Below are 27,730 nucleotides of genomic sequence, written 5' to 3' on the forward strand. Positions count from 1 at the left end.
TATGAGGTAGTGTAGCATTTTGTGATAAAAAGTTAATCTGTTTTAAAAGTTTTTGCAATATAATGAGCAATATAAATTATATTATTTTTTATGTTCTTAGGGACTTCCACAGCCATAATTTTAGCAACACAGCTGTTTGACCCAGTGACATCATGTTTTGCATATTTCTGCATTTTAATGAGTTAGTAATTTAAAAGGTTACAAAGAAACCATAACTCATAAGTAATTAAATTATTTAGCAGTAGTATAAGAAGGTCTTCTTACATGGGAAGGTCACTGTGGGAAGGAAGGAGCATCAATGTACTGAATTGCACCTGTTTGTTGAAGGCAGGTACAGACCAAAAGCTTTACTGTTAGATTACAATTGTCTGTTTTCTCAGGGAATTACTAAACACATGCATATACTAAAAGCAGCTGAATTCCCTGTCATTGAGACAGAGGATTTCTGGTCACCAAACATGAAATGGGAGTTGTCTTTCAAGACTTTGGATAACTTCTATATTCTACAAAAAACAGTTCTGTGCGTGATGTGTTTTTCATTTAGAATACTGAAATACAGACCTACCAAGAGATTGACATTTAATCTTTTCTCATAGTAGTTTAATACATATAAATTTCTGGAAATGAAAGGTAAAGTGTAAGATCTTGGTATCTTGGGTTGCCTTTCTTCAAGATAAATATTTTACAAAACAGAAAAAGCCCTGAGCCCATTGAAATATCTGGATTTCAGAAGGAGAAGGTGTTTACAAATATTTTACACTATTACAAAAGCAAAGGAAATAAGATTTATTGTAGCATAAATTGTTACTTTTTCATGTTCTGTCACATAGAAAATACACACTTAACAACTACTTGGGATTTTATTCATCATGAAGTGCTAATGAGAATAATCAAGACATACTGTGACATTTTCAGGGGGGAGGCAAAGCGTATTGAAAAATGAATCTGCAATTGGTAACTTTTACTATCAGCTATTGGGATACTTGGAAATATCATAGAAACATTAAAAAATCCTTCAATCTAACTTTGCATTTGTACTTATTTGAGCATAACTTTCAGGGAAGTTTCAGGAAACTCCTTGGTTTCCTTATTTATAGATTGATTAGAACCAATAATAGCTTGTTATTCATGTGGGCTTTATTGAATTTGTTTTATTTACTTTATTTCTGGTTTGTTGCTTTCAGAAAGTTCTATTTAAATGTAAATAACATTTTCATTAAAATTTTAGTTCTTTTTTCTTGTACCTCTGAAGCATTTGAAATTTTTGTTGGGAAAGAGTTTAAAATAGTTTCTTATGGCGGTAGGGGAGAGGATGAACTTCTAGAGTACAGACTTTAACTACAGAAGGGTGTCCTATAGGATATCTTGAAGGCAAACTGGTGAGTTCATTCTTTCGCAGGTTGTATGTAGCCAAGGCTGTTTGCACTTAGTGAAGAAAAGCAAAATCTGGTTTTACAGACTGAGCAGTTGTTATGGACAGATTATTTGCTGCCCAGTATCTTGCCTGCATGGCTGGGGAGGATTCACTTCCATTCAGTCTCCAGTGATTTCTACAAATAGCCCAAATCTCACATCAGGGAGAGGGGGTGGGTCTGATGTTTATTAAACAATGTTTGAAGCAGTAGTTGAATGTGAACATAGTTCTTTCTGTTAATTCACAGAATTAAATTAATGGTATAACATTGTTTATTGCGTCTCACTTGCCACAAGAAATAATTTTCTGCTGCAAATCCTAGTGAAACTTGTGCTTGTAAATGCATGTAAGTTCTCTATAAAGAATACAGTAAACAACTGAGGATGTAAAAATCCTTTTAATTCATGGATGTTTTTATTCAGTTTTGACCTTGCGAACAAACAGCATAAAACAAGGTTGCAGATATAACACATAGACATATTTGGGTTGCTAATTATAGAGATATGTAAAACATTAATTCTTTTCAGAACTTTTCAACAGTAAACTCAAAATATGGGAACAGCTTTTCTCGTTGGTTTTGTAGCCTTGAACATTGATTAGTTTAGTATAGCTGCACTAGCACCAATTAACAAATAGTAAAGTAAGACATAGTCATGGCATGTTTAATAATTTCCAGCATAAAGATTGTGAAGTAAGATAAATACAGTTCTGCATGCAAATAGGTTTGGACATAATGCAGTGACGAATTAGAAGGCAGTAACAGAAAGGAAATGAAGAGTTTATTGTTTCTATAGCTCCAATATCCATTAAAAGTTACTTACACAGCAGGTGGCAGTTTGGATAAGTGTAAAGTGAATGTTTTGATATAAATAGCAGCTGGGTGACCTGGGATGTCAGGGCTCTAGTCAAGGGTGTGTGTTTGTCAATATATCCTACATGTTTTACAGACTCCTCAGGGACCAGGAGAAGATACAATTTCACCTTTTCTGTGCCAAAACATTTTAATTATATCTTCTTCCAAGCACAGTGGTTCAGTAACCAAGGAGCTGACATTGATGCATGTGTTGATAAAGCTGCAAACATTCAAAATGAGATTAACAAAGATTTTGAGGGAAGGGTGACAGCTAATTTTGTACAGTATTCTGCATCTAATTCAGGTCAGTGTAATGATAGAATATTTTATAACTGCTGTGTCATCTAGAAAGGCTTTTATGATGCTTTGTGTATTTAAAGATTTGTGTATAAGAAAGTACAGTTCTTTATGCATCATTCAAGCAGGTTATAACTTCTTTATTGAACTTCTGTTGGTTGTAGATGTAAACGGGAATAAACGTAAGCATTTAGAAGCAATTTTACATATCCATCTGCATTAATCACAGTAATAAGTTCCTTTTGTCTAATTCACATTGAAAATACTGACCTCAGATGTGAAATGGAACCAAAACTACCATGCACATTTTGTGATGTTGCTTAATATTTGCAAAAAAATTGGAGGGAAACTTATAGTAAGTGTATTTAAATAATCAAACTGTAGTTTCTTTGTATTATGTGCAGTCTTTTGAGAATATCTCAGTGAATTTCTGCTCTGTTCTCCTCCTTGTTTGAAGGTAACTCACATTCTTCCACGTCTTTTTGTTTGTGAATTTTTCTCCTCTTTTTTATCCACTGAGTTCTCCATCTGCTTTCACTTTTGTTTGCTTTGGCCGTCTCTCATCCCAACTTGATAATGAGGAATGCAGTGTGACCCTGACCTCTATCAGCCCATGCATGACCTTCTGACCCGCCCACATAACCTTTGGCCTTCTCTTTGACAGCTTGATTAATTACCCTGTGTTATGATTTATGAGTAAGTGCTATGTAAAAATAATAGACAACAGGTGGTCCTCTAAATTCCTTTTGTGGTACATTTTCTTTTCTTGCCTAACCTGATGAGCTGTTTTAAGTTTGGAACTTAGTGAGACTTAGTGTGTTTGGCAGAAGCATGGCATTTTCAAGCACTTGGACACAGTGCTGGAATTCAGGCGACTGAGGTATATCTGGGATGGAAATATGGCAGTGTTAGCAGGGTGCAGTTGCCAAAATGTACATTGGGTGGAAACAGAAAGCGGAATCAACTGACATTTCAGGCATTTCAGTCACAGGTCACGTCTTGAGAAAATTGCTCAAATAATGGAGGGGGCATTTTTCAAGCTGAGCTGCATCTCCAACAGCTATGTTTACTTTAACGCTTCACTAGTGACTTTTGATTGGTTGTCATGACCTCATCCTGCTGTTGCACCTACAGTGTCGCAATAGTGACATAGATGTACCCTTCTCGCAGTAAAGATGGGAAATGTACAGACCATACTTCTTTCAGAAAGATGAATGGACACAGCAGTGTTTTAACCACAGGCAGGTTTAAGAGCACAGTGCTTTGAGTTGCATTTCCCCAAGGAATTAATTCTGGTCTTGCTGCCAACCATCCAAATAGAAACCTGAACTTGAAAATTCAGGTTGATCAAGTGTAAGAAAATTATCTCTTTCAGATCCTCACTCAGAGTCCAAAAAGATTGTTGCATAGATCAAAAGATACCTCTCTGGCTCTGACCTATCTTGTCACATATGGTGTCCCACCCTGGTGGATTAATATGCAGATCTGAATGGTTTCATCTCATTACTCATATGTCAGGCAGGTGAGATTTCAAAAGGTTTGGAATTTACCTCAAATACTTTGAGGTTCTTTTTTTTTTAAGCTTACCCCCTTGAACTTCCAGTAAGAAGCAGAAAGTACTGCCCCATTTCTGGCTCATGAATTAAAATGGAAAATTCTGTTCTACATTGTTCTGTCTCAGTAGTATACGTATTGTAAATGCTCTTGACTTAGTAAGCCTGCTTTTCCTTTCATCATGACAATTCTCAACCTCCAGAGGCAGGAACCTAGAGAATGGTAGGAGTTAGTGGAGATTAAATTTTACTTACCTTGAAGCATTAACACGTGAGGGGAAGAGATGTTAATTGGGTGCTTTAGTTTGAGAGAGAAACTGTAATTTTGTAGATTAGAGGCTGGCAGTTCTATTTGTCAGTGTCTGCCATAATTATAAGGTCTTATCACAGGTAGACTGATGGCTGAAGATTGATGGAATTGGGGTAGTAGTGTCCTTAAAGCTTAGTTTTTTACCATGAAAAAACTTTTCAGAGTGTGGTTTCTCTTTCTGTGTACACTGGTCACACAGGAGAAAACTATTGCATTAAAAACTACTATTATTATGTTGAAAACTACTATTATTACCTAATGTTAGCATACCACCTAATACCACTGGAGGTGGCAAGATTTAGAAACCCTCCCAGATAATCGGTACTTAAGTAAGTCATAGGTCGCTATGTTTTCTTAATGACATAACCTCATCATGGCTGAAATTTGTATTTTTAGTGACATTGATTGTTTAGTATAGCTGCACTAGGAGCAAATTAACAAATCACAAAGTAATGTAATTATTATAATAATAACACATTTAATACTTTCCTGCATGAAAATACTGTATGTGGTGAAAAAAGATTAATACAATCCTGCATTCAAACAAGTGTTTCTGAACAGGGCTTTCATTTTAAAATATGCTTTTTAATGAATGTGATTTTTGTGTATGTTAACAGTTATGCCAAAGACTGTTATCTTGTCTCTTATTAATTTTTGCTAAAGGTCTTTTTAAAGGTATTAATGATCTTGTGTTCTGAGTTTTATATTGACTTGCACACTTTTCAAATTCATTGCATTAGAGCTCCACCTTTTTTTCGTTTTCTGATTGCACTGAACTTTAATGGTGTAGCTACGCCCACATAAATTACGTTTTTTAAAATTAATTGAAGTTAAAAACCATATTGTTTACACTGATGTTATTTAGAGCAGAGTATTTCTTTTCAGTAGAAAATGCTTAGATAAAGGCTCAATGAGAGAGGTTGTAATTTGGTATATCTTACCAGTAATTTTGTTTTTCCATGTTGATTTTTATATATTACTCTCAAATCTCTTTCTGGTGCCATCAATATCTTCTTGAAATTTAGGATGCAGAAGTACAAGGGAAAAGGAGTATCATTTGCTCACACCGTATCATGTGAGCAAAACAGTCCAAAAAGAGATTGCTTTCCAAAGAGAAAGACTTAGGCTTTCCCATAACAGAGGAGAAAAAACAATCTTAGTTCAGGTATCACTTAATTATTTTAATTCTACTGACAGGAAAAGCCTGGTAACTGGGAGAAATTGTAAAAAAAATATTGAGTGAGTCATGTTACAGTGTTTAAAATATATTTAATAAAAATCCTTTAATTGATTTATAAAATAGTGAATTTAAAAATAGCATCATATTTCACCTGTTGATGTCTGTGTGAAAAATTGACATTGTGTCCTCATAAAATGGGACAAATGAGTCATGTAATTTTAAGTTACATAATCAATAACTTAGACAAATTCCTTTTCTTTGATGATTTGTGTGACTGTTTTGTGATCAGACTGAAGCACACATTTTCAAATCCCTGTAACACTTCTAGATCTGTAATAAACACGTGAATTTTGGATTTCGCATTGTGTAGAAAACAAAACAAATCAATACATAGAACATCTCTGCTCAAAACGAGCAGGTCAAGAAGATGAAGAGCCCCAAAACTACTAGCCTGCCAATACTGAACTCTAGCAGTAGCAAAAACCTGAATAACTGAGATACACAGCTTAGGAATGTTTGTTGGTCACATTCTTCTCCATCATGAAGTTTGGGCCTTGAGATTTTCCAAGCTGTAAAATTCATGGGCTCATAGTACAGCATTGTGCATTAATATGGCCAGGCATGGTGTGGATAGATTTTAAAATTTGTCTTTCACTTTCTGTTTCTTTCACCCTTTCCCTCTTGTTTATTTATATTTTTGCCAGTTTGTTGATATTTATCCCAGTTGAATTCATGGCAGGCCAGGCAGGGGAGTCATATGACAGGAGATCCCTTATAGTGCTGCATCTAACAAGGAGACAATTTTCTCTTTGGCCTATTGTGACCTTTTTTGACTATGTTTCTTATGTCAGAGGTAGTATCCTGAATGCCTCTATTTCACCTGGTTTAGCAGAGTGCAACTGTGGCCTTTAACTTGGTTTTTGGTGGGAGGAGAAGCTACAGCAGACACTGGAGAAGGGCAGAAGGATGAGGTGTAGGAACTCCCTTCTGATGTGATTTTGATAACTAGTCGAGTGTGTCCAACTGTAGAAAATCACTGAGTGACAATCTGTCTACCTGACAGTGGCCACAATGAAATACAAGGTTTGTGAATGGCTCTACAGATCAGAATAAAGCAAGCCCAAATAAATATCTTTTGTTGGGGTAGACTTGGTTGGCTCTGAGTAACTAGGTATGGGGGACCTCTTTTAATCCTCAGGCCTGAACCAAGTGAAAAATGAAGCACCAAGTGAAAAGCTGGAATAAAACTGTTCCCTTTGATAATTAGTACAGATGTTTCCAAATTGCAAGCCTTTATTAAAATTTACTTCTAAAGGGTAGCTTGATTTTGTCTAGGAACCCATGTTAACTTTAGAGACACATCTATTAAATGCACATGCTTTTCTTTTTACCTTTCATTTGCAATTGTATCATCCACAAATATTACAACATTTGTGATTTGCCATAATTTAAAAAACATAAAATTTAATTGGCTGATTTATTCAAGACTTATTTCTCATTCATAAATTCATAATTTTTCAACCAGCTCATTTCCTGAGGCACAGAAATGTACCTTTTTGCTCAAAAGCATCCTGCAGGTCACAAATTTGCTCTGGAGTTGTTGAATACACAATATAATCCCAGTGAACTTTTACAGCAGGTTTAAAGATGCACTAAAAAGTCAGGCCCACCATAAAGAGGTGACTTGTAAGCAATACCACTGAATCAGTTTTGGTATTGATTCATTGTTACTGCTGCTATTTGCCTCTGCATGGTATGCTTATTGTCAGCTAGACAAAAGGTTTTACTATTTTAAAATGTAGTGAATAATTTTCACATGCTTTCATTAATGTATCTATCTTTTTATATAAAATCTCTCAATCTTTTTCATTTTAAAGGTTTTTACTGGCTGGGCAGAAAGCTTTTTATTCATTATTATGTAGAGTTCTTAAAGCAACATTTTGCTTTTAGTTCCTGTATTGTTTTCTGAAAAAGTCATATAAAGTGCTTATGAATAAAACAACATATTAAATTATTTTAAAGGTAAACCAGGCAACTTTTCTGACGCTGAGGGATGTGTATGAGCATAAGTACATGCACAGATACATATCCACACATCAATATCCCTTTGAAGACAGAATATTCTTAAAAATCCTTCTATAAATGATGTGTGAAGTTACTGAAATAAATAAAAAAAATTTAAAGAGCATTAAAGTAAATGCAAAGCATTTTCAAGCATTAAATCTTCCTTTTCACATTTCTTGTTTGTGTGTGTGTGTGACGCTCTTCTAAAACAGGAAGGCTATGGAGTAATAGTTCTGAATCCCAATGAGAACTATATCGAAGTTGAGAAGACAAAAGCCCAAATACAGCCGTCTTCTGATATCTCAGATGAACCTGCAGAAAAGAGAGAAAAAAAGGATAAGATCCAGAAGGAAACAAAGAAGCGACGTGACTTCTATGAAAAGTATCGGAATCCACAAAAAGAAAAAGAAACTATGCAGATCTATATTAGAGTAAGTTTCTTTTGGTTTTGTTTGCCCTTATTCATGCATACATATGTTTACTGCCTATTGTTCCTAGGACACTAGTAAAGAGCATGTGCAGTTGAAAATGAATACATACACTGAGATGGCATTCAAGAGTTTATATAGGGTTCCTGGCTCTTTATTCTATTGGTATTTTTGGTCATTGATTGAACATGATGTTTTGGAAGCTTTACAAAAATTTTCTTTTTAATTTCAAAGGGAAACTTTAAATAAGGCCTAGAGGAGCTCACTGGTGTTATCAGGAAAGAAATTATTTAGGAAAGACTTTCTAAAAACCATTTTATAAACAGAGTTGTTTTTATAGTGAAGCTTAGGCAACATAGTAGCTTCACATGTCATGTATGCATTTATTGTATTATATTGAGGACGCAGTAGTTACAGCCTGATAGTTCTTTATCACCTGCCAAATTAATAATGTATTGTGGAAAATACCAATGTTCATCTTCTGTGGTGGTAAATTTACCCTGTAATGTATTGTTTTTATATGTGCAGCCATCCATTGTGTTTGAGCTAAACTTTTGAAGGCAGATAAAGGAGGCAACTTGCTAATATATTAATAAGTATTTAAGCTAGAACAACTTGAGAATGGTATGATGAAGAAACTGTGTCCCTTGCCCTTTTCTGACTCAGTGAACCTCTGCACTTTGTAATGCTACCAGCATGGGATCATTATAACAGTGCTACCCAAGGATTTCTAATTCTGCAGGGGGCACAAACAATATTATTTGCACATTGGCACATTCTGCATCATATACATATTATGCATTATACATTCCAGAAGGACTCACACAATTTCCAAAACCCTTATTATGAAAGTTAGTGCTTTCATTCAACGGTAATACACATCAGAAACTCCATAGTGAAGATAAAACAATAAAAGTGTATGTCATTCAGGGGAGAAACCGAGAAATACCCAGCAAGATACATGTTAGAATCATTTAAATTTTAATATGCCCCTGTTAATTTTGTTTTGGTGTAACAATTTTTGTAGAAGGAATATAACTGTGCTGGCTAGTTAAAAGGGTTAATAACTTGAATACAAGATTGTCACTAATACCATAATTATTTACTGTCTTTTGGGTAATACCTAAGTGTCGGAAACAAAGGAATACATATATATATTCAAAGTCACCAACAAGGCACTGTGTTTTCTGTTTGCAGTTTTTTTGTAAGATGCTATTCTGCCCTCTAGCCAAACCCTCCTTCTTAAGGGGAGCAACCAGTCTTAACTTAAGGCCCATGAGAATCCAGTGGACAGTGCTGCTACATTGTCTGAAAAGCAGTCTAGTCAGCATGCAGGTTCAGTGTTCTCTTGTTGAAATTGAACCTCTTTAGCAATTCTACCTTCTCATGGCGCTTGCCTGACGAGGCATGAAATTTGGGTTCAGGAGACTTGACCCCCCAGAAATATAAAATATGTTGTTCCATCCCATTTTCCTTCCTGCACAGCTCCATGCCTTAAATATGACTGTTGATGTTTGCTTTATTTGCTTTTCTTGAAGTCAAGGAAAGAAGTAGTATATGTTTTACTCAAAGTGTGGCTGATGGTCTCATGCCTCAGGCCAATTAATTGAAATTAGGTTTTCTGATGAGCTTGGTGTTGTACTCTGAAATTTATTTTTTTTTTTTCTAGTAGACTCCAGTACAGACAGTTTTTTGAAACAGGAAGAGAAACATTCCTGCTTTAGTGTGTTGCAAGACAAATCAATGCAATTTCTTTGCTTATCAGTTTCTGAAACAAAAGTGGACCATCAGTAGGTTTCCATTTACTCTGTTGGTCAGAACTGCTAAGTCTGTAGGTGGTTGCAGGAGGTGCAATGCCGTATTTGCAATTTTCTTGCCTCCCATGCCTGATTCCATAGGGTCTCTGCCTGCACCTGGACACTTGCCTCCACAGGCTACTGTGGGTACAGTGTTCATGCTGGTTTGAGGTGATCTCAAAGGGCAGTTCAGATACAATCTTAATGTATAGTATAGCGTACATTTCACTCATTAGGCTCTTGAAATAAAACATGCTGTCACTCAACAGAGATATTTAAGGATGGTATATGATTTGTAATGATCTCATCGAAGGGTTTTGAAAAATGGGAGTAAACCTTATGTCAACTTTGCCAAGTAGGAAAAAGTACGGAGAGACTAGATAAAAAATTTCCTCACAGGAAGGCTTTAATTTCATATAGCATTGAAGGAAAAATATGTTTGTGTCAAATATGCTGAAGAAATTGTTGCAGACTGTTAAGCAGCAGGAATAAATATCCTAAGTTATGTTCTCATAGGATCACTGAGATTTGTTGTGATCTAATGAGGAAATGCCATGTAACCGAATTAAAGCTGTCTAGTTGATGTTCTCACTTGTGCAGCTAGATTTTCTAAGAACTGGAGAATTAGAACTCTTCCTTGGTAATTATGTTTAAGATTTTTCTTTATTTTCATAGTAAAAAAAATAGCTGGAGTATTCGAGAATATATAAAAGCTGAGTCTTGAAATACAAAGGATCAAACTGCACTGTATTTTTGTACAAAATGAGTATAAATAAAAACGACTATGGCAGTGTGTAATGCATTAAGTATAGTGCTCTTGAAAGATCAAAGTACTTACTGTTTCATGCTGGAAGTTTCCTTAACTATGAAATGTACTTTCTGGCATACATTATGGCTTGTTAAAGGAACTGATTTGGTCTGGGTAATAAACATCATGTCAAACATTATGGCAGGAAAACCTGCTTAATATGTTTTGTAATAAGACAGATTTTTTTGTTCTTGAAAACATCTGCCAACTGAATTCACAAGTGAAGACAGAAAATGTCATCAATTCTGTAACATTCTTGTAAATTTTATTTCAATTTTAGCAAGGAAAACCAGAGAAAAAACTTTTTGTTAATCAGCATTGACTATAATACTTTTATGGAATGATTAAACACAAGCTTTTTACTTTTATATAATGTGCTAATGAATGCGTATGAATTTTAATACTCTTACTGTTCAGATTTTAACAAGCATATTGACAGATCATTTTAAAAGCATCTGGTTTTTAATGTGTTGAATGGAGGATTGAGTAAAATAGCTAAATATGTACATACATCCTTTTAAAAAATGTATTTCTATCCTTAGGTATAAATATTACCATTTTTTCTTAGACCACCAGAGGCTGCTCTGGGCTAATGCTAATGGGCTAATGCTTACCCCCAGAAACTTACTAACCTAGCCAGCCTTCATTTGTTGCTGAAGGAAACTGAGAATTTGTTGCTCTCTAACCTTTTTCTATGGCAACAGATCATACATGCTTAAATGTGGCATGATCATTCCTTCCATTCTCAGCCATCTCCCATTCTCTACAGATTTTCACACTGACAGTGTCTTTTCTATCTTAGAAGATATTTAGAAATGTGAGTTAGTATTTCTGCCCTTCTAAACTGCATTCATCACTTAAGTATGCTGAGTAGATTCTGAAATGCTATGAAAGAAAACTATAAATTGCATAATTTTATAATAATTTGTAATAATTATTGTTATTGCCCCAACAGTTGAAGGATATCAAAGAAGCAACCAAGGAAGTAGTAGGAAGAATTACCTTTATCAGACCAACTAATGGGGTCAGGTTTGTGGACAAAAGGGATAAGCCTTTCCAAAGCCTGTATGCTAGGAATTTTGTCCTTTTTTTTCCCCACTAAGCTTATCTGCTTGATTAATTCTTATTACAAATATTATTTTTATTATAGCACAATCTATAACAGCACCACTTTTTTAACAGCATATTAATGAAATTAATTTTGGGTGTAACATCCTTTTCATAAATAATTTTTCCTATCTTCTGTGAGAGACTAAGTAGAAAAAGATCATATGCAGCCAGTTAATCCGTTTTACTAAAAACGGGTATATCTGGATAATTTGTGTCAGTATTACAGAAAAAGTGGCAAAAGGCAGTTGTTTTAATACACAGTTAAGTAAGCAATGACCGCTGGCTGACAGGAAATCCTGGCAAGCGTACAAGCACAGTTGTGCCATTTCTGCTTGTTGTTTGGTGTGGCTGACACAAAGTGTAGCCACATTGAAGATCATGGTAGAGTGTCTGCTTGTGTGGGGTGACCTTTCAGAGCCATGGATTATTTTCACACTGAAGATTGAGCCATTTCCCAATGTAGCTGCAGTCCCTCCAGCTGCTGGTTTCACCCTATGGCCATCTCTTGGCCAATGGCCTATCTTGTTGACTTGGCAATGTGCATGCCTGTGCTTGTCCAAAACCTGTGTGACTACATTAGCCAGCTGATGAGACAAAGCTAATAAGCCCTTTATCCCACCAGAGGAGTCAAAATGGCAAGCTCTAGGCAAACAGCTTCTAAGAGGTGAGGGACATGTTTAGCACAGAGAATGTCTGTGGCAAACATGGACATCAGGGCTGCAGCCTCTAGAGTCTCATGCTGATGTTTTGTCTCTCCTTTTACAACAAACAATGCCTGTTTTGTTTCCCCTTTTACGTCTGCCAGTGTTACTTCATATATACCTCTGAAATACCACATGGTTTTACTCTGCCCACTTTTAAAGCCTATTGCTTCCTTATGTTTTTGAGAAATCTCCTTCACTTATAAGCAACAAGCAAAACCATGCTGATAGTAAAAGACTCATGAGAACTGGCTAGAAACTACCATGGTGTTGTTCTTGCCCCATGTACTGCTGGGCACTGGGCATTCAGAGTTGAGAAGACATTGCAGTTCAGGTGCTAAACATGTGTAGTTTACAACATTCGGGGTGCTTCAGGAATACCTGGAGAGATCTGGTCTTGCAGAACCTGTGCTACCAGAGACCTGCACCACCCTGGACCAGCAGCTGGAAGCCAAACATCTATCTTGACACTTAGCACCTGCAGTTAGGCTACCATGTAATTCCTAAAAGGTCAGATAAGCTTTAAGTTCTTATAGCAGTTTTTGTAAATCAGGAAGAATATGTATATGCCATGTTTCATTCTATAGATACTACAATGAACAGGCATCTTACATTAAATAGCTAAACTATGGAGAATTTAAACTAGTGTTCAATAATCTATGCATAAGCTATTTAACATGAGCAGCTAACTTAGGTATTTTTAAAAAGCCGGAGATTATAAAGAATTCTTATAGTAAGTTTTGCATCTACTAAGCCTGGAAAGTTTTATTTGTCTTCTTTTCCTTGAGCAATTGAGAAATCAAAGACACAGATAATCACTGAAGGGAAATTCTGTACCTCTTCAAGAACACCATAGGCTCTTCTCTCTGCTATACCCTTTCTTTGTTCTGCATTTCTCAAGTATGGCTTAATCAAAGAAAAGGAATAAATCAGGACCATCTAGCTTTGGTGTCTTTCAGACATTTATTACCTGATACTGGTAAAGTGTCCATTGTTAGATCCAGCTCCTAAAATGTGAGGCAAGCCATGTAAGTTTCCAAAAGAAAGAACCAGCTTGCATCTCTCCTCCTACCACGAGCTGTATAGTGCTCCCGTGGTGCTAAAAAAGATTCTCACAAGTCAGAAAAGTCCTCTTTCCTTTCAGATGCCTTTCATACTCATAAATGTGGACAGTTTGTGGGGTAGTGGTGAAGAAAACTGGCTCAGCAGAATGCGGACATACTTGTTGAAGGCAAAAGTAAATAAAATCATTCAAACATTTTGAGCTGATATTGCCTAGTTTTGATTGTAGAGTGACTGCAGTGAAGGACTGCAAAGACTTTCTAGGTCTTCTGGGCCAGCTTAAGTTGCATTTTGCCAGTATCCTTTATCATTTATCTAACAGAACAAAAGGATTTTAGCTGATATCCAAAAACAAGGATAATATTCTTTAACCTTCTGCATACAGTTGCATGTTTTACTGCTAGATTTCAGTGTGTTTGGGAAATTTGGAGAAAGAATTTAGCAGGGGCTTTAGTGGCAACACATACCTTTTTGCAAAACTTGAAAGTTCTTCACATGTTTTTATCTTGGGGACTGGTCAGCCATAAGACACTTGATATAGTGAGAGATGATAAAAATTAATTTCTGAGATACATATTTGTAGCTATCTTAAGCTGAATGGCATTATTGCAAAATAACCCTTTCCTATGAAGACATACCACCCCACTGAGCACCTCTAGAAATATTTATATGTTTTGGAGAGGAGGATATGAGAGCTGTACTGCAGTGCATTGAGACTGAAAAAACATTTGTGGAGTCTAGGAACCGAATATCAGTAGACAGGGAACTGGGGTACAGGATGCGTAGTAAGTTCAAGGATGTTTTCACCTCATCTGCTACAAGGTGTAAATTCAGGAAAAGAATATAAAGGGGGAAAAATCTAGCTTTTGAGATTAAGATAAATCTGATGGTTCCTGTGTAGGCTGCTTGGCTGCCTGCAGCAGTGACAGCTGCCAAAGGGGCTAGAAATGCTGGAAGAAACAGAGGTGTGGAACAATGTGGAATAAGCTGTCCAAAAAGAAATGTTGGTACTACCCTGCAATTCATTGGTGGCTGAAATCTGAAAAATTAAGGATTACAGTAATTAATTAATTTAATTTTAAAAACCTTGCAGGTTAAGAATTTTACTAACCAAAATCTTTACTTTTTGTGAAGTGTGTATATAAAGTAAGTATAGTTTATATACTGTGTGATGTTATTTTGAATTGTTTACATCTGGAAGAACAAAGCTGATTTTTTTTAAGCTTGTTGCCATCACTCTGCAGGCAAAAAAATGTGCCTTATTGTGGGTTTTCAGGAGAACTATCCTCTTGTTCTTGCAATGCCTTAGTGAACTCCATATCAGATCAGCACTCCCCAAAAATTAGCTTTTACCAACTTCAGAGCTGCTAACTTCATTTCCATAGTGTCCAGGCAGAAGTCATTCCTAAAGTAGTCTGTTTTAAAATTATCACTAGCCATTAACACATCTAAATTTTGAGAAAACTTCCTATTCCTGTCTCAGATAAATCCTTGTTTTATCTCTATTTCTCTGAATAAAAGTGGATTCTAAACTGATCAAAAATGCATTAGTCTTTTGTGGTCAGTAGTGTTGGTAGCAGGTTTTCTCCCCTCAATTGGCTGCATGCTGTTCAGACACATTGTTCTACACTTTTGTTGTTCAACAGTTAATTCTCAGTCTCTTTCTCTGTATTTTTTGATCAGTGCTTGGCAAGAATGAATTTGTTTATACCCAGTGAGGTATATTTTGTATATTTTCAAGTAAAACCTGAATTTTTTGTTTGTTTTCCCAATAGGTGGCACTGCTTAGAGATAAATTACTAAGTAAAGTGAGATTGATGTGCATTTAGATCTACCAAGAGTTCTGCATGTTGAGGAAACCAAAGATTTTCTGGGCTCGTAAGCAGCAATTTTAGGTATTTTTGTCTGGTACTTCTAGCAAAAAAATGGAGTGAGAAGAATATTGTGCTCATATGTGTACAAGTGTGTGCACACAGGCACTACTTACACCAAAGCACACAAAAACTACTCACATTCTTACATTTAGTATCCTGTGAACTGCGTAAGGTGACCTCTGACTTAATGCAGCCTATGACAGATGTAGGATAAGTGAGACTGGAAAGTTTTCTTTTTCCAAAAAGCACAGATTTAATCAGTGTATCCAGCTATATAATACAGCAAGGAATTTAAAATGTATTTAGTTCAGGCAATACAGCTGGTACTTCATAAGTATCTGCAGTGTGTTCTTTTGGACTGGTGTTTCCTTCTAGAGTGTTTCTTCATTCCTATCTCCTATCTTTTCCACCTGCTGTGTAACTGCATAATCTGATTTCATGGATCTTGCCAGTTCATCCTGTGTCCTGCAAAAGTGGGCAATTACCACTTAACTCTGTCATGACCACTCTGTTCTTAACCTGGGAAAAAGAAGTTTTAATTGCATGTAGATGTTAAGATGACAGATATTTATTTCTTTGGGATCTGGTCTGTTGAGGAATTCCTTTGAAGTAATGAAATAAAGTAATGAAGAAAATTAGCAAAGCTTAGGCTGCCTAAGTAATTTTGAAAGATTTGTAGGTGTGGCCTTAGGCTTTGGTACATCACTGCCCTCACACCCTCATGCCACTTTGTAGGACACCTCCCCACTTCTCTAGCTACTCTACTTTGCCTGTTTGAAAAATGAACAAGCACATTTGATTGCATGATTATGTTATTTATTTGTCATGTGTATGACCTTGCACTGGTTGCCAAAAAAAATGGGCTTACATTTAATGACTGTTGATTATCTTTTAATCCCTTACTAGTGAAGACTGTGTGTGAAGTTCTCCTCAGTGAGTTATGTCAAGCTTTCAGATGCTGCATGCTGCTCTGACTGCATGCAGGCTCTGCATTGCCTTAAGTGAGAAGATGAGTTATGGCTGTGATAGATCTTAAAATAACAGCATTTGATTTGATTTGATTTGATTTAAGACCACTTGTCTTAAATATCTTTCTTTTTCTCTTTGTTGTTTATTATGTTCTTTGACCATTTCCTTTCTCTTTCTGTTTTGAGCTACTCTAGCTGACTTACAGAGTTTGGCTGATGCATAAATTGATTTTTCTCTAATGGGTGCCAAACAATGTCATCACTGGAGCAGAAGCTGAGATACTATTGTTATCCTGTTGTTATTCTGTTATGGTGGTGGTGGTAAATAACCATGGCATCAGTCTCTAACAGCACCATGAATAAAGCCGTTTCTACCCAAAGATAAAGTGACCAGGCAGTGTTCAGCTTTGCTAGACTAGCAAAGACAGATGGCAAAAGATGTCCACTGCTGCACTTGTACTGTAGGTCCACAAAGCATACAAAAGTTGGAAAGATAATCTTAAGGCATGGAAGTTGCATAAATTATTTCATGTCTGAAGTGCTGTAGTCATCTTCAGAACTTCTCTGGAGTGTGTACAAAGTTACTCTCCCTCAAATGCCTTTGAATCAAGTTATGGGGAGCTTTCACTATGTATGTTTCTACACTTCTGCGACACCAGAACTGCAGAGCTCCCACTTTCTTGCTCTTTGTTGGAAAATATGAGTTGTGACCAGTCCTGGCCGAAAATGCTTTGGGCATAGTTTTGGACTAGGTGACCCTCAGAGGTTCTCTCTGGCTGATGTAGTTCAATGATTCGACATTACAAAGTTTCACCTCAGCCCTCAAAGAAGTATTTGATCTATAAGTAGACTTTGTGGGCATTGTGAAGAGAGGCATATCTTATTGTCTCAGAACATTTAGTACTACTGAGGTTATGGTTGGCCATCCACACTAGGAGAGGTAGGCAATTTAGACCAGGAAGCTTCCCAAGCTATCAGCATGGTTAAAACAATGTGGTCATGTAAATGTACTGCTACAGAAAAGCACCTTGAAAGATATAAATCGCCACAGAGAGGCACTGATATTTCTTTGGCATTTTTAACACTGGTGTGTTAAACAAATATTCGTGATTTCTTCAGAGATCAAGAATTTGCCTGAGACAGATCATTATTTTGAATTTGCTAAAGGATGTTCAACCAGAACAGCAGTAGTTTTTTCACAGCTGTCCAGATGTTATTAGTATGACCATTCTGGAATAATGCAAAGAATACAAGTACTTCCTACTTCCTCTCCTTTGTTACATCTTCATCAGGATTTTACATTGTTAATTTCATTTTAAACGGTAAAGCAGTTCTGAGTTTCAGAAAGAGTAAAAACACCTTGTGACATGTAAATTGATAATTTGCAAAGTGTGTATTTAGAAGTGGATAGACATGACATAATGCTTTATTAAAGCATTAGCAAAGAGTGTTTTAATTAAACCTGCACACAACTGCTTCTCAGAAGACTGTGTCTATTTTCAAGGTGAGACCCAAAGCTTAGCAGCAGTCCAGTGCATTACATACAGGTTGCCTTGAAGCCCCTGCACAGAAATCCTGTTTCTCTTCCTCTCTTACACCTGTGCCCATGTTCACGAAGAGTTACAAATTACTTAAGAAACTTTTGTCCAGTCTTGTGTGAACGCTGCCACCTCAAAACAAGTCCATGCTGCTGGAGTTTTTGGTCATTGTATTAGGATACACTGAATGTGATCACGGTATGCAGGATTTCCAAGATGCCTGGTACCTAGCAGCTGTGAGTTCTTAACACTTATTTTCATCTTTATTTACAAGACTTAAGGTTTAGAATAAGTTAGTATATAGACATTTGCTCTAATAAAGTTAACAACAAAAATAGAAAAACATGTTAAACATAGATTGTTAAACAGTCCTCTGCTGCTCATTATAAGAGCTGTCAGAGCTCTTCCAGGATCTCAGTTAGCCTGAAGATCTGATTAATTAGCTCCTGAAGGGTAACCAGGACTAGAGACAAGTTACCTAGAGATTTCTTGCTGATACCAATAAGGACAGATCCTGCAGCTGCTCAGATCCATTCTTCTGCGCAATCTCATTCTTTGCCAACACAGGATCTAGTCTGTGTTCCCTGCTTATCCAGGGAACTTTTGTTAGGGTTGTTGTCTTGTTTTATCTTGATGTAATGGTTTTTAGCAAAGAGATGATAAATGTCATAGGACTAATCTGTAAGATGGACATGTGCATAAGCATACAGAGGAGTTTGAAAAAAAGGACCTAAAAGAATAGAATTTTTTTCCTTAAATATCAGTAAGATCCCTGTCTGCAAAACTAAGTAATGGTTTGAATGCACAAAGATTGCAGGTGTTCAATCCACTTAATCTTTGTCTTAAAGTACATCAAATAAATGGTGTTTTCTAGTAATGGATTAACGTGGCATCAAGGGCCAATTATAACAGCAACAGAAGTGGCATCTATGTGATTTTTGAGGGTTTACTTTTCTTATCCCACACAGCAGCATAGACATAGATTACATATTTTATATAAGATACATATTCTCAGGATCTTCAGTTGTGTCTAGAATTTCTGTTGTGTTGTTGTTCAGTCTATAATCTGAATTAGAACCCAAATGTTTGGCCTATGCCGCCTGAGTTACAAGATTGCTCCCAATTTTCCAGTTAGGTCAACCAAAGAAATTAAGATATGATAGAGGGTCATTGGAAAAAATTCATATCAAAACAACTGTTCATTATGTCATTACGACAACCTGCTGTAACAAATGTGCTTCTGTTTTAATTTATGACAATTAATTGCTAAAAGTAATTTAATCTGACAGTGGCAAGGTGTTGAAAGACTCCTGAAGATGTCATAAAAGTGACCTTTCTGCCCATGTGCAACCAAAAGCCATTTTTAACAAGGAGGCTCAAAAACAGTACAACTTCTTTTGTACTTTGTTAATTAGTTATTGATTTGAAACAATGCTCTGCCAAATATTGTCAGATTAGCTAGACGCCAGGAAGGTCACAGTGTGACAGTCTAGTCCTGATAATCTTATGGTATATAAGAATTCTTTTTTACTTTGAACCTTTTGTTCTGATATCCTGAGAATTACATTTCCTGGCTTTAGCATCTGTGCTAATTTAAAATACAGCCAAGCTGTCTGTTATGTAATTGGATGTTTTGAGTTGTTAAAAAAAATTGCAATGTGTTAGAAGAAAATTGCTGTTGATCTAATATCTAATGATCTTTGACGACAGCGATGCACCACTGCTGCAATGTGAACGGCCTTGCTAATCGGTGTGAAAAACATCCTGTTTTAATGAAATAATCAACACGAGGCAATCGCAGAGTTCAAGACAGAGGTATGACAGGCAAGTTCTAGGGTTGTGTAGCAGCTTATTGGGACGAAAGATTTCCTAGGGTACATTATTGTGAAACAAAAATAATAGAGGTGCATCTGCATGGAAAGATGGGGAAGCAGAATTCAGGGTTAAATAGCTAAACATTCTACTTTTCAGCTTATTGAAATGAGACACAACAGAAGATTGCAAATCTGAATTTCAGATTGTTTGTCTAGATAATTACTTCATAAGCTAATGACAGTTACTTCAAATACAATTAACAATAGTTCTCTACATATTAAGGCCCTTCAGCGAATCTTTGTAACTGTGCATTAAGTAAGTAATATATCAGTTTACTTAAAGCACTGAGCACTTTGCAGTCTTTATTAAGAGAACTCAAATAGCTCTGAGCCTGTTAAATCTTTTTTTCACTTGAATAACTGCTCTTGAGGGTAATAAATAGAGATGGAGAAGTGAAGAACAGTACAGAGCAACGCCATTCTATTTAATTTAATTCGCAGAAAAGATATAAACTCTGTAACAGAGACTTTACAGCTAAGGTATGTTCTGAAACCATAGCTGTTACTGAAAACACCAAATTGTTATCTTACTTAAATGTGTTGAAGTTTGTGTAGATTCTTTGTTTCCTGTGGTGGGTAAAGCTGCATTTTCCTTGGCAAAAATGGTATTTTTATTGCAATAGCATGGTTTAGAAAAAAGTCTGTTTCTCATTAAAACATATAAACAGATTGAAAGAACAGGAGAATAAAATAGGCTTTTAAGTACTATAGGAAATAGAAAAATAACACTTCTGCATGACTTCCATTAAGAGTTTTTGAATGTTTCAGATGCATTAATTTCCAAAAGAATTGCTTTTAGTGTTGAGAAAAATGCATATAATCATTTAAATGACTGGCATGATCTCTCTCTGTCTTGTGAAGATAGTTCTTTTTATAAAAGTATTGTATTCATTTTTATTTATTTGCTCTCAGAATTAATCTGTTTATTGCCAGAAACATGTCTGCTAAGGAAGATATCTGTGAAGATACAGTCTGATGGTTTGTTGCAGAAATATGTTGTGGGCAGAATCTCGATCCCTGAGATTGAGTACTTTGGAAAGAAAAAAGCACAAGGAGATGTAAAAAATATGTAAAATGTAGGTATCCATAACAGTACAGAAATACAACTGCTCCAGTCTTTGAGTATTTTTACCAACTGGAATATCTTTGGCTGTAGTTGTTACTTAAATTAGAATGTGTAAGACCACCTGCAGTCATTGGCAGATGATGCTTAGATCATCATGGAATGGGGATTTTCTTGTGAACTGCACAGGTATTCTCCATAGCCATGGTATAACTGTGCAGATAGGACTAATCTGAGGAATTGTTATTACATCTTCAGTTTGAGAAGTTTCTCCATGCAGGATTTCAAAGCTGTTTGCCAGAACATGCTACCTCAATTTCAGCCTACATTTGCCTGGAACCCTGCAAATTATGTGGAAAAAATACACAAAAATGAAGAAGTCTGTCAGAGAGCTAAAAGGGAAAGCAGGTCATTTTTTTTTTCTTAAGTAAAACATCCTCTGATTAATTACCTTCCTTCTTCCTGCAACTTTTTCATCTCAGTGAGTTAGCAATGTTCTTGTGCCCAGACTAAAAAAGAGAAATATGGTATTTTTGTTTACTTACATGCTTCTCCTATTGGTAAAGGTCATAATTAAGAGCCACTGAGTAACTAATTTTACCTGATATTTTCTTGATTTTGGTCTCCTTTTCTGCACTTTACTAGAAGACAATCGGATGTAAGTCTGTGGTGAGACATGCCAGATTCCAACAGAAATAATAATGGGAAAATCCATACTTGAAAAATAGCCTGATAAAATTGTCTTACCATGGCTAACAAGCAGATGCTTTAACCAGGACAATACACTAATATTTGAGACTTAATTAATTTAGCCCAAAATCCAGGATTTACTTTATAAACAGCAAAACCTTTCAGGTTACAAAGTCACTTGAATTTCCAAATAAAAAGCTGAAGAAGTAAGAAGAGCATTTGAACAGAGGAGCAGAAGGTATTCACCATGCAGAGAAGCTCAGTCATTGCAGAGTGAAGGACACAGATAACATTTGCTACTTTATTTATTTTTGCACAGATCTGTGTCCAAACTCTCCCTGCTTAACTCTCAGTTCCAATGTAAATCTAAGAAATTCCATCTGTAACACCAGCCTTCTAAAAATGCTCATATATCATATAACATCTATATGCTTCTGACATGGCTGCACTGTGTAGGGCTCCTGTGAAGGCCCACATTTGCCAAAAATTATTATTAATTAATATTAATTAAATTATACAAATATCATTAATACAATCAGTTGAGACCACTGGCACATCTCTGAAAAATAGTTGTGGGCACTGACAGTACCTCTCTCTGGTTTCAGCGTATTGTTGAGCAGGTTTCAGACCCTAAGTGAGGGCTTGGAGGCAGGGCCTGTGGTCGAGAGAGTGGAAAGTGTTTTGATTTTCAGCTTGTTCCTCACCAGGCAGAGATGGTTGGAGCACTTTGGAAACAGGAGATGAGAGTGGTTTGGTTTTTTTAAATACAGAAGTAGGTTTTTGGTTAGGGACTGTAGTGATTGAGGGCTTAGCTGGAAAAATGTTTTTCTGTCTTGGAGATGCTTTTTTTTTTTTCTCTTGTGTGCAATAAAGCTGGAGTATAAAGGAGAAAAGTAACTCCCTCCTGCTGCCCGAGCATGTTAGGATCCAAGCTTGCTCTGTTGCCATATATATATATATATATATATATATATATATATATGGCATAAGTCTAAATTTTATTTCCTGACCACTCTCAGCAGGGAAAGCCCAGCTTACGTTTGAAGTGGGGAAAGTGGGACAGGATCTGAAGTCATCTTCAGTGGTAATTGTGGTGGGAACTGGGGAGAGCAGGAGCCCTGGGGAGGAGCTGAAATACAAAGAATAAAAGCATGGCTAGATGTCAATGTTGCATTAGCTAAAACTTGTAATTTTAAGTCTAATCTCAGGAGCTGTACTATAGCAAAGTGTTGGTATCACCCCTTCCTCCCAAACCAGCTCTTCATCTTCTCTGCACTGGTGGAGGAAATTTAAATTTTGTATCAGTCCACCAAAATTTTTGATTTACATCTTTTATTTGGCTATTTGATATGCCAGATATTGCATGTTTCATGGAACACTTCTTAATTTAGCAGGATTGTTGAGATTACATGCTTTCCTGATAAATTGTTGGTAGTTTTGGTGGTGAGGCTACCTTTAACTTAGTATCATGGACATTTAACTGGCATATATACGTAAGACTTCTGGTCTTCCTTTGTGCTGCTGACTCTATGCACACAACGTTACTGGGGCTTTATAAGCAATATTGGGAACAATTCAATCACCAGCCCAATTTACAAATAAAATAGGCAGAAGAAAAACAGAAACTCAAATAGATTTAGGAATAAACTGAGATTTGTAATACAAAAAACAAAACAAAACCAAAAAAAACACCCAAACAAAAACCCCAAACACAAACAGGCAAAGAATAACACTAAAAAAACCCGACAAAAAACCCAACCAACCAACCAAAAAAACCACACCAAGCTCAAATCACTTTACCATATTGCTTACTGAAGGCATGTGCCACTTAACCTTGGCTATGCTATTTATATCCTGCAGCTCTGCAAAGGACCAGGCTTAGCTATGGTGGTACCTTTATGGTACCTTATGGTCTCTCTTTCTGTCTCAAAACTGGCTGCTGCCTACTGCCAGAGTATGTATCTTGCCTGTGCCTCAGAAAGTGCCCTTAAAAAGATAGTATAATATTTTATTCCACCCTTTCTTCCTACAAGTGCAAGAGTCTGGCATTTTTACATCTAAGGACTCATGATTTAATCCCTGCTAAGGTCATAAGTAAGGAATTTCTGAATACAGATGCTGAATAAAATAACTTCACTCATGCATTTACATGATTTTAGTGTTGAACCAGTGGAGATTCAATGCTCTGTGTTTCCATAGAGCTACACCAGACACTGGTGACCATGAACCCACTCTGCACAGATGATCAAATCCTACTGAGTTCTGTGGTTTTAATATGGCAAAGTATGCAAATAAAATCCATACAGAGCCCATAAAAGGAGGAAAGAAATGTGTCCTTTATTCAGACTTTCAAGGCCAGAGCAGCAGCTGTCTATGATTTCATCTCTTCTCTTATTTTCTCTCAAGTTATCTCTTTCCCACTCAGGACACAGCAACTAAAATAACTTGCTTGACTCACTGCTCAGTCTTCATCATCCTTGCTTTCCTGTGCTCTTTATATGACCTGCTAAAATGAATTGCAGATATTTGTTGTCGGATTTAAGATTTGGTATAAATTTGCCTCTCCTGTCACTTTTTTTCCAGTGTTATCTCCCCCACTCACCGCTGCTTTGCTGCTGAGATGGTTTTGCTGTTTGTTTCTGCAGCATCCTTTTGTATCGTTTCACACAGCTGTAGTTGCCCCTGTACAGAAGATAGTGCAATGGCATGGCTATTGCCATGCTTCCTGAAAACCCAGTTATTTAAAAGTTGTGCAAGAGCCAACCCATCTTCATGCTTACATATCTCCATCTACATAACATACAGATTAGCATTTTCTGTGTCAGTAAGTAAAGCAGAAATACAGTTCCTACTGTTGATAAAACAGTTGATACTGCTGTCCCCTGGGATCACCTCTCATATTGGAGTAGGGAATCTTTACAATCTTTACAAATAACTGTGCAAGAATTCTCTCAGTTCCATGATTCAAAAGGTAAAAAAGGTTTTCAGGTAGATGGGATGCTTCCTAATACACTGGAATTTCTCAGTTAAAGTCAAAATCTGGTTAAATGTCCTGAGCTAGACACTTTTAAGCCTTGTTTTCACATACTCATGCTGCAGAAATGTATTAATACAAAATGCTTTCTTCCACTTCCTTTCCTGTTTTCAGTTTATACCCTGTCCTTACTTTAATCCTCCTCTGTGGCTGTAATGCCATAGCTAGCTACTGTCTTTGGTATAGGGGGAAAAATCACATGCTGGCTGGGGTTTTTTGCTTCTATTTTGGCTTTCTTGCCCTCAAATCTATCCTGGCTCTCAGCCAGGATGGAGTTAATTTTTTTGCTGTAACTGTGAGGGAACAGAGTCTGGAGTCATGTGGGTGTGTCCAGGTTATGTTCTGTATCATCTCTTGCCACTGTTGGGGCAGAAGTTAGGGGTTCTTGCTTCCCAAAAGGACAGGCCATGGCTTGCAGTCAGGAAGAGGAGCATGGGTGAGAAGGGTCTGTCTACCATTTTGTTCATTTGTTTGGAGTCGCAATGGGTCAGCTTTGGCTCGGCGAGCATTTTTTGCATGTAAATTACCCTCTTTTTTGCATACTTTTCTTATTAATACTGCTTCTGCTACCGTTGGTTTTCTTATCTCATGGCTGTTTCCAGTAAATTCTTCTCATTTCAAACCCATCATCTCTGTCTTTTGTGTCTCCCACCAGATGAGCTGTGGGAGGAGCAGTGTCTAGTTTGGAGGAGTCTTAGCTGGGGGGATTACTAAATTAGGGAGTGATGTTCCTGAACCAGACAAAAGCCTCTTAATACCTCTTTCTTGCTCAGAAATTTTGGAGCTGCTCTGGTGGTAGTAACCCATCATATAGTTTCATTTTGTTCCTTCCTAGTGAAAAGGTTTTTTGTCTCCTGTAAGACAAATGTTTGCAAAAAGAGTGAGAAAAATACAACAGGTGATAAGCATCATTTAGTACTCATGAAGGGTGCTGTTGTAACAGGATATTATTATACTTATATGAATTTAAATGTAATGATTTTTTGGAAGGGTTGGGGTGAATTGATAAAGTTTGCATGCCTCAAGGCTCCCTGAGGCAATGGGATGAACCGTATGTGACTGTCAGGGTGTTACTGGTGGGAAAGATCTAACATCTCCAGGGACAGGAGATCAGAGCCTTCTGCATCCTTCTGCCTCCCAGCCAGTGTGCAGTTCTGTTCTCCCATATTTAACGCATGTACCATACTTGTTTATAGTAGCTTATCGAGCTAGAAGGAGAAAGTGTTCTGCTGTGATAAGTGGTAATTAGAGAAACCACCTTCAAATAAATTTGTAAAAAGCTGTTCAATTGTATTGCATATTTCTCTATTTGTCTACATTTCACTTTTCCCTTGTCTCAGAAAAATGTGATTCCTGCTCCTTGATTTTAAAAAAACCGAAAGTAGAAGGCTGCCAGATCTGAAAACTAAATTTCTTAGTCTTCATTTTTTTTCTTTATGTGGCTTTTTTTGTTTTGATGTATTAGAAGTTTAAGGTGGGGATCTGAGCTGCTCTGCCTCAGTAAAGCTAATGGTAGTTCAAGGCCTCCAGATCTTGCCCCTCTGGCAACTTTCTGGCAACAGGTTACTTTGGGGGGGGGGGGGGGGGCGGGGCGCGAAGTAAATTTTGGCACTGAAGCACAAAATGCGTGAACCTGTCACAGTAAGCAGTCTCAAAAGGCAAGCTGCTTTGCAGGAGCTAATTAACCTTAGGAAATAACTACACAAATATGCAAATGTTGTTTAGACAATTCCATGTGTTATCGACTCAGGTAGTCCATCATAATTGCAGACCTTGCGATGTTTAGGTGTTAGAATCTGGCATAGTTGATAAGGTTTCAGTTGCTGCATCACTCCAACCTGGTATTTAACAATTAATTACTGTGGTAATGCATTGGTAAATTTAACCTGTTTTTTGAATGCAACAGAATGAGATATTATATTCACAGTGTGCATACTGCTTATCTGTGTATGCCTAATGGCTCCAGTTGTTAAAATGTTATGTACCTTTTGACTCATAGCACTAGCCATACTGGAAAAAGTGGCAGACCAAAATCTGAGTTCACTCCCTCCACATGTCTGCCCAATGGATGGCCTAGGAATAGCCTTGTTTGGGCTACTTTGTGTTGGATAAGCATTGCATAAGGGTCTTTTCACATCATATGGTTCTTAATAATTTTGTCCTTTCATGACTAATTATATGTATTGATCAAGAGGAAGGTTTTTCAGAGGGATGGAGATCCCCAGCTATGACTTCCACAACTCCAAAGAAACTGACCACTTATTTTGACATAGAGTTAACCCTTACAGATGACCAGTTTTCAGCAGCAGGAAATCTAAGTTCAAGTTTTCCAGCACTTTTCCATTGCAATCTGTTTCACAAACAAGAATGCATTCAGCCTGAGGTGCCTTTTGAGGTGCATAGTGGGATTTCTCCAGGCTAATGTCCATTCATTTCCGTACATTTGTATAGACAATTATGTAAACACTGACCAGGAGACCCCCCTCTCTCTCAAGTAATTTAACAGTGTTGTATATAAATGCATTCAATTTAGCTGCAGTGAAATTACAGAAAGCAACAGCTGCCTGAGTCTGTCACCTTTCATGCTGAAAAGGCAGCATCCAGTCTTGTAATTTAATCCAAGCCAGGCAGTAGAGGTTAAAGCTCACAGACCCAGCACAATTTGAAATCCTAAGGAGATCAGCTGTGCTCCTCCTGCAGCTGGATGTTCCTGGCACCACATCTGAGATGTTTGTAATATGGACTTGTTACAAAGGCAAAAAATAAGCAGATGCCTTGAAGAAAGAGCTTTTCTTCTAGATATATAGGTCTCCTCCAAACTGCTCCTTACACATATGTGCTTTTCTTACCTTATTTAGGGTTTAGCAGAGTGTACAGCAACCTGGTTTATCGTGACATTTTATGGCTTTTTTTTTTTACTTGTAATAAAGAAAACTGTAGTTACAATCTATATTTAACTCATTCTAGCTCATTTCTTTTTGCTTTTATAGAATCCTGTTGAGTCTTTGTACTGGACTGTGAAGCTGTGCAGTTAATTTAGTTTACTAGACCACTGGTTATGCTTTGATTGGTGAAAGCTTTTTTGAGCTGAGTTCGGAAGCTTTTTGCTCATG

At 36.7% G+C, this 27,730-nt stretch overlaps 1 protein-coding gene across 5 annotated transcripts in view; it reads left to right on the top strand.

The window, feature by feature from the left end:
• Window positions 1-27,730, top strand: part of ARB2A (ARB2 cotranscriptional regulator A) — a 173,279-nt gene that overhangs the window by 106,545 nt on the left and 39,004 nt on the right. For 4 of the 5 annotated variants that reach the window (XM_066339810.1, XM_066339811.1, XM_066339812.1 and 1 more), the window contains one exon: window positions 7,884-8,102. In XM_066339810.1, coding sequence (XP_066195907.1) covers window positions 7,884-8,102 — 219 coding nt within the window. Of the gene's footprint in view, window positions 1-7,883; window positions 8,103-11,658; window positions 11,821-27,730 lie in introns of those variants that run through there. The other variant, XM_066339814.1, reaches the window with a different exon arrangement.

Source organism: Sylvia atricapilla, chromosome Z (assembly GCF_009819655.1).
Source record: "Sylvia atricapilla isolate bSylAtr1 chromosome Z, bSylAtr1.pri, whole genome shotgun sequence".
NCBI classification, from domain to species: Eukaryota; Metazoa; Chordata; class Aves; order Passeriformes; family Sylviidae; genus Sylvia; species Sylvia atricapilla.